We start from the raw sequence: 15,484 nt of genomic DNA on the forward strand, positions 1-15,484 counted from the left end.
TGCGTTAGCTTTTTACTTAACGACTCCATGGGAGAATAATCTGTAAGAAGACTGTTTTTCTATCAAACACACTCCTGTGGTTTAAATAATATTATTAAGGAATCTCCAATTGAACTTCATTAAAGCAAGTTTAACATGTTCCTGAAGTGTTCATAATTTTGCTTTACAGATAATTTACTTGTGAATGAGGGCCATATTGCATGATGAACATAAAGCGTGATTAAAAAACTTTTGATAAAAAAACTATCAGAAAGAAATTTGTAGTGACGTATTTTTAAATCAATGAATGCTAAACTTTCAAGCAATCTTAAGTTAAGTCTGATTTTTTTATTTTTTAAATAAATATAGTACTACATTTTCCTTAAGAGGCTCTTTATTCTCAACAGCAAACACATTCTTCTAACTTTAAACCATTATGGAAAATTTGTTTATTCTATTTGTATATTTTATGAACATTCAGTTATTTAAATATGTGATCATAAGAATTGGATCCAACTTCATCTAAACAGGTGTGGACAGATGTACGTCTACCATTTGTGTTTACATTCTCTCTTTAACTGTTCTGTTTGTATTTTTACTGATGTCATGGTCGACTTCAGCCATTCAGTCAGTCTGCTGATGGAGCGCCTCAGGCTTGTAACGTGTGTCTGCTGTCTGTTGCTGCAGATGCAATGAGATTAGTGCAGCATGTTTGTTAGCACATACCTCTCTCTTTCTGTCTGCAGTTACACTTCTCACAGCTGCGAGCAGCCCCGAGGAGAGAACTCACCTGCACCTGCCTCTGTTTCTGCCTAATGTAAACACAGCAGAAAAAAAATCTGCATCTGTGTTTGAGCAGGAGAAAAGAGTGGGATGTTAATGGAGTAATTGGCATGGGTGAGATCAAGTTGTCAAGAAGCGTTAGGGACGTCAAAACTGAGGAGAAAATTATTCTGCTCTTATTAGACATGTAGGATCAGGGGGTGATGCGGATGGGACCCTGAGGATCTCTGATGCAAATGTGTGTGAAATGAGGCAGGACATTGTTGGGGATTACACACAGCATGTCCAAGCAAAATGTCTCCTCTGGGGAGGATTCAGCACCTGTGACTCACTGCTTTGCTCATTCAACTGATAAACTGTTGGCAAACATTTGTGCAGGTGTAAATGATTTGGTCAGCAGCACTGGAGCATTTTACATTGTTGTTAAATTAAATCGCTGGTTCTCTATCTTTGTTGTGTTTTTCACCTTGCCTATGTCTACATAAACTAAAATGTCTCAAAACAATAGCCTACTTAAGGTTTCATAATTAGGCTTTATGTATATGAATTTAGCTAATTGCTAGCTCTCTAAGGCTTTACTTAGGCACAGTGCATTGATGAAGATGCTAACGATAATGATTATTTTTAGCAGATGAAGGTGTTAAGTTTACTCTGCCTTACTCTTGAAATCTCCCTCAAATCTTGATCTCTACATCCTTATACAGCTTCAAAAAGTTCCTTCAAATTTTACAGGAGGATTCAGCAAACTTCTTTCACAAAAGTAACCTTACCTGTTTTGGTCAAGCAAACACTAATTCACTTTTTAAAACAAGAACATGCCATGGGGGCTCCATTTGGGAGATCATTAAAAAAAATTTCATCTTGAGATTTGCTCTTGGTATGTGATTTTCTAGGTCTCCCCTTGCCGAGATCAGGGAGGAAAAATGGAAACCTGCCAAAAAGGGAGCTCTGATTTTCAGAATCCTGCCTCAGGTTAAAAGACAATGAACTACAGCTGGCTTTGATCTGTGTTCATATCCAGGCAGAATAACGATAGCTTCTTTGACTGCAGCTAATGATGTCTGTGGAGTGTTAGCATATTGCAAGGGGGGGGATTTGTAACCACATGGGTACCTTTAATGAGTTTTATTTGTATCGTTTTATCCCCTCCACCTCCTGCTCACCTCGGTACACAGAGCAATGAAAAGGGGGTATAGTGGGTCAGCATCAGCCTCTTCCAAACCTACATGAAGCTAATTATCCGACCCTCATAAGGATGATCAGGAGTCAGCGTTAACGAGAAGAGATTCCCCCCTCTAAGAAAACACCTCTTTCTACCCGAGGTTTGGTAGTGATGGGGTTAATTGGACTTAAGATTTTTTTTTCTTACTTTCCAGAGGCTGAATATCAACTGCATGATGCAAAATAAACACCTGACAGAGTAGGTACACTTAGGCTGGTTTCAAAACAGATTTGCCAGGTTTACCCTTGTTACATCTTACTATGTCCAAACTATCACCTGTAGTCTTCAGCTCACCCAAACTTCTCACAGACATTTTCCAAAGAGCTTGTCTGAAAAAAATCTGCATAAAAAGTCTGCATGAACATATTTAGCCTTTTTCTTCCAAACATTGTCCAACACCCAGACAACCTTAAGCTCTCTACAGGAGTGCATTGCATGTGGGACTTGAGCTGCTGGTTTTTTACTGGGAACGACAACAAGAAGAGAAAAATGTCTCTGTTTCAAGGAGAATCAAAAACGCTCTTAAGCTGTTAAGTCATGCAGTTTGAAAATAATATCATGTATGTGCCTTTAAAGGAGCCCTGTGCATGTATCTTGTGGTATGTATTTTAATTATAGCCAAAGGGCACCCAAAGTAAAGAGAAAAAAAGTTACAAAAAAGTATTTCACACCCTTAAGAAGTATTCTGGGACAGTTTGAGACTGACAGGTCATCTTTTGTAGCCATGTCTCAAAACATATAGTAATATGACAAGTATATTGTGGAGTTATCTCTGGAAAAAAACAAGGATAAAATGTGTGAAACCTGAATCCTTTTTTTTTTAACTTGGGTAAAACTTTCTGAACTTTTATGTTAATGCTGCACTAAACTCAACCGCAGACTCTCCAGGGTTCAGAATTAAACTTTAATCCATCTGTCCCACTTCAGAGTAATTTTCACTCTCTCAGAAGTCATAATCACCGACACAGACGTTGACTGAGAAGCGTGTCCTTTAACAGTATCGGTCACAGGACTCCCAATACACCCCCTATCTCTGTGTTGGACACCAGGTCCCAGTTCTTCTCTGCCTCATTAGGCATATGTCTCATTTTCCATTTAAGACAGGAGATAGCATAAAAGTGCACACAAAAGCACTATTTTTCCGGCCCTTCCACTGAGCTCGTCTGAAAGTCTAATGAGAGCGGATCAAATATAACTGACACAGAGGGGAGACAAAGGGAGATGTAGCTCAGGGTGAGAGATGAGGCGAAGCAGAACAATGGACCTGAATGTGCCGTCAATGCGGCGGTATGGAGCAGGACCAGTGAATGCAGATGATTCTGTAATGAGGGATTAAGTGGTGGATTAAGGGTCTTTATTAAGATGTTTCTGATCCTCATTAGGCTGAATCTCGTATCAGGGCATCGATTCCCCACTCACTCACTGGATTGGACTATCTCTTGAGGAAGAGGAAAAAAGAAGAAAGAAAGAAAGAGTGAAAAAGAAGATAGACAGACATGTGCCTACATAATCCCCCTTTGGAGATATAACAAAAATAAACTAGGCTATATGAATAATTACAGTATATATCTTGTTTGAAACAGCAGTGATTTCACAGTAAAATATCATGTCAATGTGTCTAGTTTTTTATGGGTTTTATTTCCCTTTACACTTATACACAAATGTTACTGTTTTAATAACAGTAAACTACTGGCAGAGTTGCCAGCTTGGAACTATTCTACAGTGTACCTACTGTAATCTACAACTACAGTTTATTACTGTATAACTATAACAGTACTGTGCTGTTTGGGGAAAAAAACATTACAGGATTATACTGTCAGCTTTTTGGTTGCCATTATAGTGTTATTTTACAGCTCCGACAGTGCATAAACAATTTGTTACTGTAAAATAATGTTAAATACTGTAGAATGTGATCTTGATATGAAGTTTTACATTTAAAAATGAAAACCCCTAAAAATTGCTAGCACAAAAGTTGCTCCGACAAAAGATGATCTTCAACAGGAGGCATTTATCATAGCTAAAACATTTTCGGTAAAAAAGCAAGATTGGCCAATTGAGGATTCAGCGTTGTTGCCTTTTTGTGGACCAGCTTCCCTGTCTTCTTTGAAACCCCCTTCCCCTGGCTAGTCTTCCTTCCCCTCCCAGGATTAATGCCAATGAAGCATCTTAAATGTAAGAACAGAGCAAGTATATAAGATAGCAGGTGTGGTAAGTAAAGATCATTTGCATTGAAAATGGACCCTATCACATTAATCCAAAAAGAAATAACAAAGTAATGTTTTTTTGTCATGGTAATTACCACTGTCTCATAATTATGAGAGAATGATCTCCTTATGAGAAGTAAAACATTCATGATTCAGGTTTGCAACAGATCTGTTGTTGCTGTTATTACAGTGGTATACTCATGTTCATGATATACTGTAGATACCAGTACATGCTAATTGCTCATGTGGAAAAAAATCAAACCAATGTTTTACCAACAGTCATATTTTGTGCAACTTGATATACAGTATTTGTGTGGCATTAGATTTTTTTGTTTAAGTGGTGTTGTAGCTTACAGTCTATGGTTTACACGCATTGAACGAAGAGTGCTAAGAGGACACCTGGACAGAATGAAGTATTCATTTCTGTGAATTTTGCAGAATAACACAGTTAAGAAATAACATTACGTCATCTATTTATTATGTTGAAAATTATTACTTTCCACAACTTGAGATGGCAAAAACAATGATGAGAGAACTACATCCATGAGAGACCACAGATACAGAAAGAGAAATTAGACAGACAAGAGACACAGAAGGACAGATTGACTTTGTTCTTTACTCTATGCCATGCTTTATTTGAGAGGACAAGAATGCCACTTAAAAGTTGAAAGTTTGTAAAACTCCAAAAGCAATCTGGCAAAACATAGTTGAAATTTAAATGTAAGTGTATTTGTTTACATTCTCCTCTGCCACTATTGTGACAGTTATTAAAAAAGGAAAATTGTAATTGTTTGATTTAAAAAAAATAAATGAACCATGTATATTTGTCTCCCGACACAAGTCGCCATGATCTCATGTGAGTCCTGACTTTGTCCCCCATGTCTGTCGGACAGCAGGGAGGGATGACGCGAGAGGATGTTATTATCATTGCTATAACAAGTAAAAAAGTACAGTAGCTTAGAGTGTCAGCACCTTATGCGATTGGACTTAAAGCTGTTCGTTTGCACTTACTGACATTGTTTTCTCTTCTAGATCCTTGCTTGTTTTGTCCTTACTCTCTGACGCACGTCGCTTTGGACAAAAGCGCCTGCTAAATGAATTTTAGGGTCAGGCAGCAAAGTTTTGGGATACATGACCAATGCAAACTCCTGCACCACATGATATTGCAATCAATCCAAATGGTCAAATTTTGTGCAATTAATATTGTTACAGCACTTGTGGAATAAATGATTTCAGAAAGAAATATCAGAAGACTGCTTGTGTACTTGTGACTTCTCTGCTAATGTGATGCTGGTAAAATCCTTAACCTGCAGAAAACATGAGTGAAAGAAAAAACATCCTGACAAGCAGAAATAAACCTAGATATTCAAAAACCAATATTTTTCTGACAACTTTAAAAGAGGCCAAGGCAAATCTGTCAATTGAAGAACCTCTGTTATTCCAGTATTTGTGTGACTATATCTGCATTTATTATGCTAGACTCTCGATACAACTGTAAGCATTTCTTACTGAATTTGACTAAACGTCCTGCCTTTCTAACGCATAGCAACAGTTGGAAATCAGTTTTTTTCATGTTTAAGCACTTGAAAGTACTTGATTAAAAAAAAAAAATACACTTGTTTTTTTCGGTTTACTTGTCGTAAGTACTTGAATACAATGTTAATTAGTTGGTCCAAATTTAGAGCTTGACAGTAATGTTTGCTGAAGTTGTGTTTGGTATAAAACTGTGCAACAAGTTTTAAGAAAAACTTTCTGTTTTACCAGTTCTGTTCAGGATGGACAAACTGTTTGTCAGTAGGCAGGAATGTATTCTGGTTTACCCAACTTTTTTAATTTAACTTTAAGTACTATTTGAGCTTGATTCTGTGTTCCAGTGGGAGCTCAGTCAACAGCTGATTAGCCTAGCATAGCTCAAGAGCTAAAACAAAATATTTAGTATTTAGTCATTTAGGAAGCAAGTTGATCTAAAGATGTGTATGGAAAATACAAATAAGAATCAAAGATGCAAATGAACACAGGGAATGTTATCCTCTTTGTCTTCAACCCAAGCAAGAACTCATTTGACAGACCAGTAGTTCAGATTTTGACAGTTTTATTCAGTGTAAAGTTTAATAGCAGGAGTCGCTGATGCGCCTGATGCTCATGAACCTCATGCTGTTGCTGCCCATCTGTGAGAAGTTCCTGTACTCGCCAGGCCTCATGTAGATCATTCTGCCTCTGTAGTGGGCCTGCTCGTACATCAGCCAGTGGCCCTCCATCACGTTGCAGGACATGCAGTAGGGCATGCGGTAACGGTCCATGACGTTGTCGCAGTCATCCATCACATCGTGCATCTGACCGCCGAAGTTCTCCCTCTCATAGATCTTCATCCTGAAGGATCCCCTGTGCTGTTTTTACAGAGAAGAAGTGTGTTTAAATCATTGTATTTAACATTGTCATCAATGGTTTTGTGTGAAATTAGTATGTGTTTTGCTTTTGTAAATACAATCAGCCACATGTGAGATCTCACCATCGGGATCATACGGCAGGACCTGATGCAGTCGCTCATGCCCATCATGCTCATGTAGTCAGCATACTCGCCCCTCCTCATGAAGTACTGGTTGCCCATGTAGTTGGTGCGGTCGTACACAACGAAGCAGCCTCTCTCCACCCTGCAGGAATGGCACCTGTTCAGGTAGGAGGACATGTCAGGGCAGTCGCTCATGCACTCATAGGAGCGACCCTGGAAGTTCCTCTCCTCGTAGAAGGTGATCTGAGGGAGAGAGAGGAAAGGTCTCGATTAGCATGTTGTTTCTTGAAGATGCATGGGATTATGTTTTATCAGAGTAAAATAGAACAACAAACAACCAACAGTTTCACAGCTTGTGTAATAGGGGAACAGCTTGTTGGTCAACACTAAGTTGACCAACAAGCGGCTTTAAACCTACAACAAGAGGTTGTTTGGCTTTTAAATATTTAAACATGGAAAGAAAGAGCTTACCCTGCTCATCATGTTCATTCCAGTGGAAGTCATCTTTTTGGTCAGTGAGCTGTTGCTGCTGTTGCTGCTGCTGCTGGTCTTTCACAAAACTGTGCCGTTCCTGGTTTAACCCTTTCCTTTTATACCTGCCCCAAAGACTGGCTCTTTTGTCTAAACCTCCTGAGCCAGCAACAGCGTCATAGAAACGCACCAGAATATGGAAGGATTGTCCACTTTTCCAGGGGCCAGCAGAGCTTCTTTCACTCACACATGGAGGTCACATAGTTGTTGAAAGGGTTAACATATAGAGTTCACACTTTTTTCAGTGTTGTGTACACAAACAAAAAACTGTTGTTTTGTTGTACGTATCCCAGGTTATGTTATTTGAAAAGCCACTTTAGCATATATCAGCATCTAACATTATGACTTAAGAACACATTTTTCAGTTTATTGTCTCTTTGTGTGAATGAGTTTTCCTGATTTATGATAAGCGTCCTTTGTTATAAGCCCTTAAGCATCACACATTCCAAGTATTTGATTGTATTGTGAGATATTTAAAAATCTTTTTTTAGGATTCATTTTTATAAAATGACAACATATTTGTAACCGTTGTGTAGAGATATAAATCTTATTTTATAATAGTAATTTTAAACTATAGCTAATTTCTGTTTCAGATAGTAGCCTATAGTATAAACAGTATATGGGTAAGTTACATAGGTGTTTGCCTGTTGAAAGAATAAAAAACATTTAAGATGTCATGTTTTTATTGTCTCTTTATGTCTTTTTAGTTTGAAGAATTGAATGTACATTTTTACAACCTTTACATTTTCACTTCACTGTTGTTAACATTATTAACCTCTTTGTTACCAAATGTTTTAGAACAGTGACATATACAATAAAAAAACAGTTAGACATTGTGAATGGCTTGTGTGGAATACCGTTTATCTTATATACTATATTTTACTGAAGAGTCCTGTATATAAAAAAGTAAAATAAATCAATTTGGCTGTTTGGTTTTTTTGGGAGGGTTTTTTCCCCATGATTTTATTGAACACAGCCTTTTACTGCAAATCCGAATTTACATTGTGGTGAAACAAATTAATCAATACATCAATTAATTCATCAGTCGATTCATTCGTCTATCATTTTGACTTGTATGAATTGAATGCTATTAAATATATATTTTCTATAAATGAAATGATGTATCTATTTCAAAAACCCTTTAAAAGTCATTTAAAATCAAAGTAGCTTTTAAGTCAGATAAGTGTAACACACATTAAAAAGGCATATTAAACAAAAGAGTAGACAAATACCAACATTAACATAATAACAAAATGTTTTACAGAGGAAACACAAGACAGTTCAAAGCATAGGTACAGAATAATGTGTTTAAGACTTGACATCCTATGGTAGGCTGCATTAACGCAGATACAGTGTAAAGGTGTGAACAGATGGGGGCGCTGTGACGCACGCCCTGCGCTCTGCGGTGACTCTCTTGTCTTAGTAACAGAGAGTGTTGTCAAACGTTGCTAAGGAAGTAGTCGAGCTAACGGTGCTTGTAAATTAGCCGGTCAGACATCAAAACAACAGTAAACGAGAGGTAACATTACAAGTAAAAATCAGTGCGACATTCTCATAAATCGGACACTATCAATATCAACAGTTTATTAATTACATCCTCTAAACGATTGCTTTCGTCGTTAGCTCAGCTAGCTTGTGTATCGCTAACTGTTTGGTAATGTAATATGAATGGTAGATCGTCTGTTAATGTTAGGAACGTGTTCAAATAGTTAACAGAAATCAAAGCTCCGTTAGTAAGCGACTTTTAAAACAAAACTACTGAGATTAAGAAGATTTCAACTTCACCATTAATTAGCCTCTGCTGCTCGGGTTATCATGCTTTCCGAGTAAGTTTAAAATCACTATGTCATTATGCACGTCTAAATATTGTGCCTTTGACTAACCCGTTTAAATGACCAGTGTTTCAATCATTCGTCTGTCATGTATGTTTAGGTAAATGTTTGACAATAATGACAAAGTCCCATCCACCTGACCACAGCTGCTCACATGGCTGGACATGAGAGGATGGATGACAATGGAGGGGACACTGAGGCTCCTGGTCAAGGAGACTCAGTTGACGTTGACAGCCGAGCCCTCAAGACCCCCTTAGTAACCGCCAAGTTCAGCAGGGAACACAAGGATGCCCTTAAACTCAGTGCCAAAAACACAGAGGGAGCCATCAGTCCGTACCAGCCTCGACCACCCTCACAACCCCGGCTGTCTCGCAAAAGCTGCTCTGTGGAGGAGAACCTTATCACCAGGAGGCTGAAAAATAGCCAGGAGAGTCTGAGCGACCCGACTGAAACTGGCTCCTCGACAGACTCGCTCAAAGAGGACCAAACAGTTCCTGGTACATTGGTTCCCAGAGTTGCTGCCACCATCAGGAATAACAAAGACTCCAATGTGAGACCTGTCTCTGCTATAACGAGAGGATCACCGGTCTTCCGAGACAGAGGAAGAAGTCTCTCTGAGTGTGAAAGGAGGCCCACCAGCCAGCAGAGCAACCCTGCAGACCATCTAGCGAGGTCCGCCAAGGTGCGTCTAACGCCTGTGCAGCCCACGGGGACGCTGCCTGCTCTCGAGAAGAGCTTTGCCACTTTAAGGGCGGCTAATAGGATTGACAGGGATTGTTTGGATTATGCCGTGTTGGCCAGAGAGAAGCATGGGGAGAGACTCCACAGGAACCTGAGCGACAGTCGGCTCCTGGAGAACATGGGCTCGGATAGCACCTCTGTCAACTCAATGAGGTCCACTTACAGCGTGCTGAGCCCCATCAGACCCCAGGATGTGAGGAACAGGTACAGCAGGAAAAGCAGACAAATACACAAACATAGCAGCACATAAATAACGAGTCTTAACTGTACATATCCTTCGACTCCTTTGTGAGGTGTAACATCTATTACTGGTGTCAGAAGTCTATTAATGGACCTGAGCTCTTAATGTGGATGTGGTCGTCAAATTAAACAATCTAAATGAATGTAAATATGTGTTTGCTGTGCAGCAATGTGACAGTCTTTTTAGTAAAGTTCTAGCTTTTGTGTGACATCAGTATGAACCGTTGAGTTCATTTATTCTCATACTAAAAGAAAATGGCTCAACAGAATGTTACTTTGCGGTGACATCGCACAAGAATGAGGTAAAGTATGTAATAGCCACTACAAGGTATTTTCAAATAATTGTCCGTCTGCTTGGAGCTGATTAGATGAACCCATCTGGAGTAGAGATTAGTGTTTTAGAAGCACCAACAGATGAAATCAGTATTGACACATTATCAGAGGGATGTTTGTGTAAAACAGCTTTTGGCAGAAGGAATTCCAAAAAAAAAAAAAGGTTTCTCATTGTGTTCGTACACAGTTGAAGCCCAGCAGGAAAACACGATATGATATACAATATTTATCCTTCAATTTGTCTGTTCTTATTTATACAGCAACCAATCAGAAGAGATGTTGCCTCGTCAAAAGCAGGATCTACTATTAGCTCTGTGTTTGAGCTCATGTGAGGTCTTTGAGATATGAATGGGTTTGACAGTTAAGGGTTATGTAGATGGAAAAAAAAGAAAGAAAAGAAACATAATGACGTAACTTTTTAGACAACAGCCCTGCTTGTTCCTACACTGAACTTAGATTCCAAGGCAAGCTGGGTGCCAGAAGGGATGCTAATTTCCCGTGCGTTTGTGTGATATGTTTTTTTTTTTCTTCAGGAGCTTCCTGGAGGGAAGTGTGCTGGGAAGTGGAGCTCTGCTGGGGGCCGAGGAGCTGGACCGCTACTTTCCAGACAGGAGACTGGGCATCTTCATTGCAACATGGAACATGCAGGGGGAGAAGGTAGGAGGAAACCCCTGTCGTGTCTCATAGGCCAAAGAAGACTTACAAGCCATTTTCCTATATGCACCTCTAGGAAATTCTAAAGAAGCAAAGCATCTGAGGCCACTATATAAAACTGTAATGAGAATATTTGCCTTCACATTTATGCTATGTGTAGTTTGACAGAAGAACATCATGACGAACAGAAGGTGTGATGCAGCAGTTTAGTCACACGCACCGAGGTCCCCATGCTCACCTGCAGGCAGTCCACGGTCATGCACTGACAGGAGAAAGTCTTTTAGCGTTCACACATGCAGCTCACCCTGAAAGACCCTTCAGGATGTTTGTGTGAACAAGGCTTACTCAAGGTATATTACACAATACTGCCTGCATAAGTCAGGGTCATACTAAGTCAAAGTCTCTGTCTTTTTCAGGGGCTTCCATCCAACTTAGACGACCTCCTCCTTCCAACTGACTCCGAATTTGCACAAGACTTTTACATCATCGGCGTCCAGGAGGGATGTCCTGACAGGTACGTATGTGTGGTTCTAGTGTGGCTCATTAAATACAAGGTAGAAATGATGGCTGCCTAACACTGCTGCACGTGTGACACCTGTGTGCAGGAGGGAGTGGGAGACCCGTCTTCAGGAGACTCTGGGACCTTACTATGTCATGCTGTATGCAGCATCGCATGGTGTTTTGTATCTAAGCGTGTTTGTCAGAAGAGACCTCATCTGGTTCTGCTCAGGTCAGTGTCCAAATCACACAAGGCAGACATCGGTTTGAGAGGCGATCAACTCTTCCTATATCTCTGATTTCACTTTTGTAGTGAAGGTTTATCGAAGAATATGCAAATAATTGCGTGTGGCACATTGATCTTAAAAACAAACGTCACACCAGAAACTCCTTCGTTCCTTTTAGCCAAAGTCATTTTTTTCCCCTGTACTCTACAGATGCATATTTGATTGTTTTTCTTCATTATTTGAGTACAGTTGGTGAGTTACACTAATCTAATGGCGCTCACAGTAACCAAAACATCTGCTCTGTCGGCCCGCACAGAGGTAGAGCACGCCACGGTAACAACCAGGATCATCTCCCAGATCAAAACCAAAGGCGCTGTGGGACTGGCTTTTACGTTTTTCGGGACTTCTTTCCTTTTCATCACATCCCATTTTACCTGTGAGTAAGAGGTTTTTCCCAAAGTCTGGAACTGAAGCAGGGATTGATCATTGCGGAAGTGTGGATGTAGATGGGACTGATTAGGAATTTGTACTACAACTATGATGAGAAATTTACTGTACATCTTCATAGCCTAGAAAATAAAACATTAATTGAATAAGACACAAATGTTGTGAAATATACCAAACAGCTTTAAATCTGCTCTTAGTATTAGATACATACATTTACATTTATACATTTCCATTTTGAGTGCTAGTGTGTTTCTTTTGTGTTGTCCTGTTTTTCTTTCAGCTGGAGATGCCAAAGTTTACGAGAGAATACTGGACTACAACAAGATCGTCGAGGCTCTAGCTCTTCCAAAAGGCCTTCCAGACACTAACCCATACCGCTCCACCCCATGTGAGATGATTAAGTGATTTTAGAGTGGACAAATCAAACCCATTAGAACTGTGGCGTTTTTGTTCCAAAAAAAAAAAAGCGATGCACTCAAGCCTTCAGGATGAAACACCTGCAGTTAGCGTCATGTTCTGTGTCTTTTCCAGACACATAACAACATGTCAGTGGGGGGAAAGAAATCACATTTCTTGTGTTTAAAAACAAAAGATGAATCCATTGAAGATGTAAACTGAAGCTCCACCCTGTTAGCACATTTCCCACTATTTGTTCATAGATTAAAACTGCTCAAAGGAGAGTCATTTCGGCACATTAGGTTTAAACAAAACGCTTAATTCTAAAAAGATCTCTTGTGATTTAAATAAATGTAATTATAATCATTCTGGGATTAAAGCTTTAAAAAAAAAAATGTCTTCAATAACGAAAGGTTTTTTTCAATCGTAGCTGACGTCACAACAAGATTTGACCAGGTCTTCTGGTTTGGAGATTTCAACTTCCGAATCAGTAAAGCTCGCGTGGACGTGGAAAGCATCATAAACCGCACAGTAGGGGAGAATATGGGCCCTCTGTTGGAGCACGACCAGCTGTCCAAGGAAATTAAAGAGGGTATGCTTGATTGTAGGAGGATACTTCTTATAGAAAAAAATCTCAACATATAGAGAACTTCTCATAGGAGTAGACGGGTTTTATTCCATTGATTGTCAACCTGCAAACGCTTCCCCCCTCAAGGTTCAATCTTTAAAGGCTTCCAAGAGCCCCCGATACACTTTCGCCCTACATACAAGTTTGACGTGGGCTGCGATATCTACGACACTACTTCTAAACAGAGAACGCCTTCATACACAGTAAGAAGAAGACAAGATTTACATAGCTGTAGAAAAAAACATAAATAATATAAAAAAAAATAAAGTCAGTTCATAATGTTGTGTATCCCTTGGAGGGTAAAATATATGTTTTCATGTTCACAGGACAGGATCTTGTTCAGAAACAGGCAGGCAGATGATATAAAAGTGGTCAAGTACACCAGCTGCTCCAGCATCAAGACCTCAGACCATCGGCCCGTCATCGGTGTCTTCCAGGTCAAACTAAGACCAGGCAGAGACAAGTAAGTCCCTTCAAGTGACGGGCCGTGGGGTTTATCGGGATGCATTTACAGACATTTAATAACATACTCATAAACATGTTTTTATTTGTTTGTAACAACTGAGAAGAAAGCAACCATTGTGTTTTGGTTTCCTCGCTACACACAGGCAGAGATGAAAGATAAAAGAATAGCTCGAGTGAAGATCCTTCGCTTCTTTTTTGTCTTGACAGCCACAGCTTCTGCAGGTTCTCTGCGGTGCCTCAAACAGGAGGCTGAAAGGTGTGATTGTGAGTTGGTTGTAACTCACATGCACACCTCTAGATGTCGCTCAATCTTACACACTTTAAAATACGTGCAGCTTTAATGACGCGGTCAATTATTTGAGTTTAATCAATCAATGCATAATATTGTATTCTTACAAGACGACCATTATCCTTTTCTTATTTTAATTTATCCAAACAAAAGAAAAAATCTGCAAACATGTTGACTGTAGAAATCAAACCCTTTTCACTGGATTTTCTGTGCCTTTTATTTAAACTCTGAGTTATCTCTGCTTTCTTCATTAAGGCCCGTCTCACGTCTGATGGGCTGCATTTTTGTGTCTGTGTATTCTCAGTATTCCTCTCGGCGCAGGCCAGTTTGACCGAGGCTTGTACTTGGAGGGCATCAGGAGGAGGATCACCAGAGAGTTGAAGAGGAGGGAGGCCTTGAAGAACCAAGGTAGCAGCACGATCTGCACCATCTCCTGAAACTCTTCAGATTCTCTCAGCAGTCCAGACTGGATTGTATCCAAACGGTGTCAGAAACTGGAAAGTGAAACCAGTCGGGGAACCAATTGTCTTTGATGACAGTTGGCGTAACCTGATACAGGATGGCATTGGCTGAGCAGAGTGTGCCCTCTGTTGGGTGTAATTGGGAACATTGTATGAGCGTGATTGTCCTGTTGGAGGGAGCTGGCCGTACTTGAGGGCAGGGACCTTGAGGTCAGACGGACTAAAGCTTTGCAGACACAGCAGTCTGGTCTTTATTTATTCTGCCCCCCTAACTCAAACAGGAGTGGGAGGGGGGGGGGGGGCTGCCGCTGTGGCTTACTCTTCAGTTACATGCTCCAGTGTGAACTGGTCTTACCTTAAAGGTCTCTGAGTAGCTGCATTCATTCACTCATTCTTCACAAGTGTTTTAAGAGCATCATGAACTACAAGGTAACATTTTTTTAGAGCTGCATCAGTGTTCACACGCCTTGATATTTGTCATCAAGCAGCTGACTAAACATTCAGTTTCACTTTGTAAAGTCATTCAGGTTTCTGCCATTCGTTGTTTTGAACTTGAATTTCAGCCCCAAGCTAAATGTTTCTTTGGAGAGATAATGTATAACTAATGAAGGGAGCTTTCGATCAAACGTTAAATCAGGAGCACAGCAGTGAAAAACACTAGTCGGGAGATTTTACTACTCATGTTACTGTTGGATTTCAGGGGAAAATGTATAAAAGCACTAACTTTACTATTAAAAACAAGTTTTACTCTTAACACAATGTTTTTCTAATGAGGCAGTGATTCCTTACAACTGTAACACAGTGCCTTACCTCGCTCATTTCATAATAACTGTGCACCATGTACTGTATGTACCACATTCATTGTGGACTTACCAGCATGAACAGTCTGCTTCAGAAAAAGTGCCTGTTGGTCTTCATTTCTTCTTCAGGGCCTCTAATCTTTCACTTTTTTTATGTCCACTAAGATCCTGTAATAAATGTTTTTAAACACACTAGTATGTTTGTGAATTCTGTTCATAACACTCAAAGAACAAGAAGCAAGAAG

At 39.8% G+C, this 15,484-nt stretch overlaps 2 protein-coding genes across 3 annotated transcripts; one reads left to right on the forward strand and one right to left on the reverse strand.

Moving 5' to 3' along the window:
- Positions 1-6,296: 6,296 nt before the first annotated feature.
- On the reverse strand, positions 6,297-7,341 carry LOC306828135 (gamma-crystallin M2-like; the record flags this gene model as incomplete). Its single annotated transcript, XM_079350402.1, has 3 exons — positions 7,169-7,341; positions 6,698-6,940; positions 6,297-6,575 (listed from the first exon to the last, which is right to left on the reverse strand). The coding sequence occupies exons 1-3, from the start codon at positions 7,199-7,201 to the stop codon at positions 6,297-6,299; spliced, it is 555 nt and encodes a 184-aa protein (XP_079206528.1). The 5' UTR covers positions 7,202-7,341.
- Positions 7,342-8,645: 1,304 nt separating this feature from the next.
- Positions 8,646-15,431, forward strand: inpp5e (inositol polyphosphate-5-phosphatase E). Of its 2 annotated transcripts, none has more exons than XM_079365746.1 (11): positions 8,646-9,054; positions 9,161-10,005; positions 10,908-11,031; positions 11,445-11,542; positions 11,634-11,758; positions 12,070-12,189; positions 12,481-12,588; positions 13,027-13,188; positions 13,312-13,427; positions 13,551-13,687; positions 14,283-15,431. In XM_079365746.1, exons 2-11 carry the CDS (start codon positions 9,215-9,217, stop codon positions 14,413-14,415), a joined length of 1,914 nt encoding a protein of 637 aa, XP_079221872.1. In that variant the 5' UTR covers positions 8,646-9,054; positions 9,161-9,214; the 3' UTR covers positions 14,416-15,431. The 2 variants fall into 2 exon arrangements, with proteins under 2 accessions (XP_079221872.1, XP_079221871.1); XM_079365745.1 differs by having other exon boundaries at positions 8,651-8,747.
- Positions 15,432-15,484: the final 53 nt, after the last annotated feature.

Source organism: Symphodus melops (assembly GCF_947650265.1).
Source record: "Symphodus melops genome assembly, chromosome: 1".
Lineage (NCBI taxonomy): Eukaryota > Metazoa > Chordata > Actinopteri > Labriformes > Labridae > Symphodus > Symphodus melops.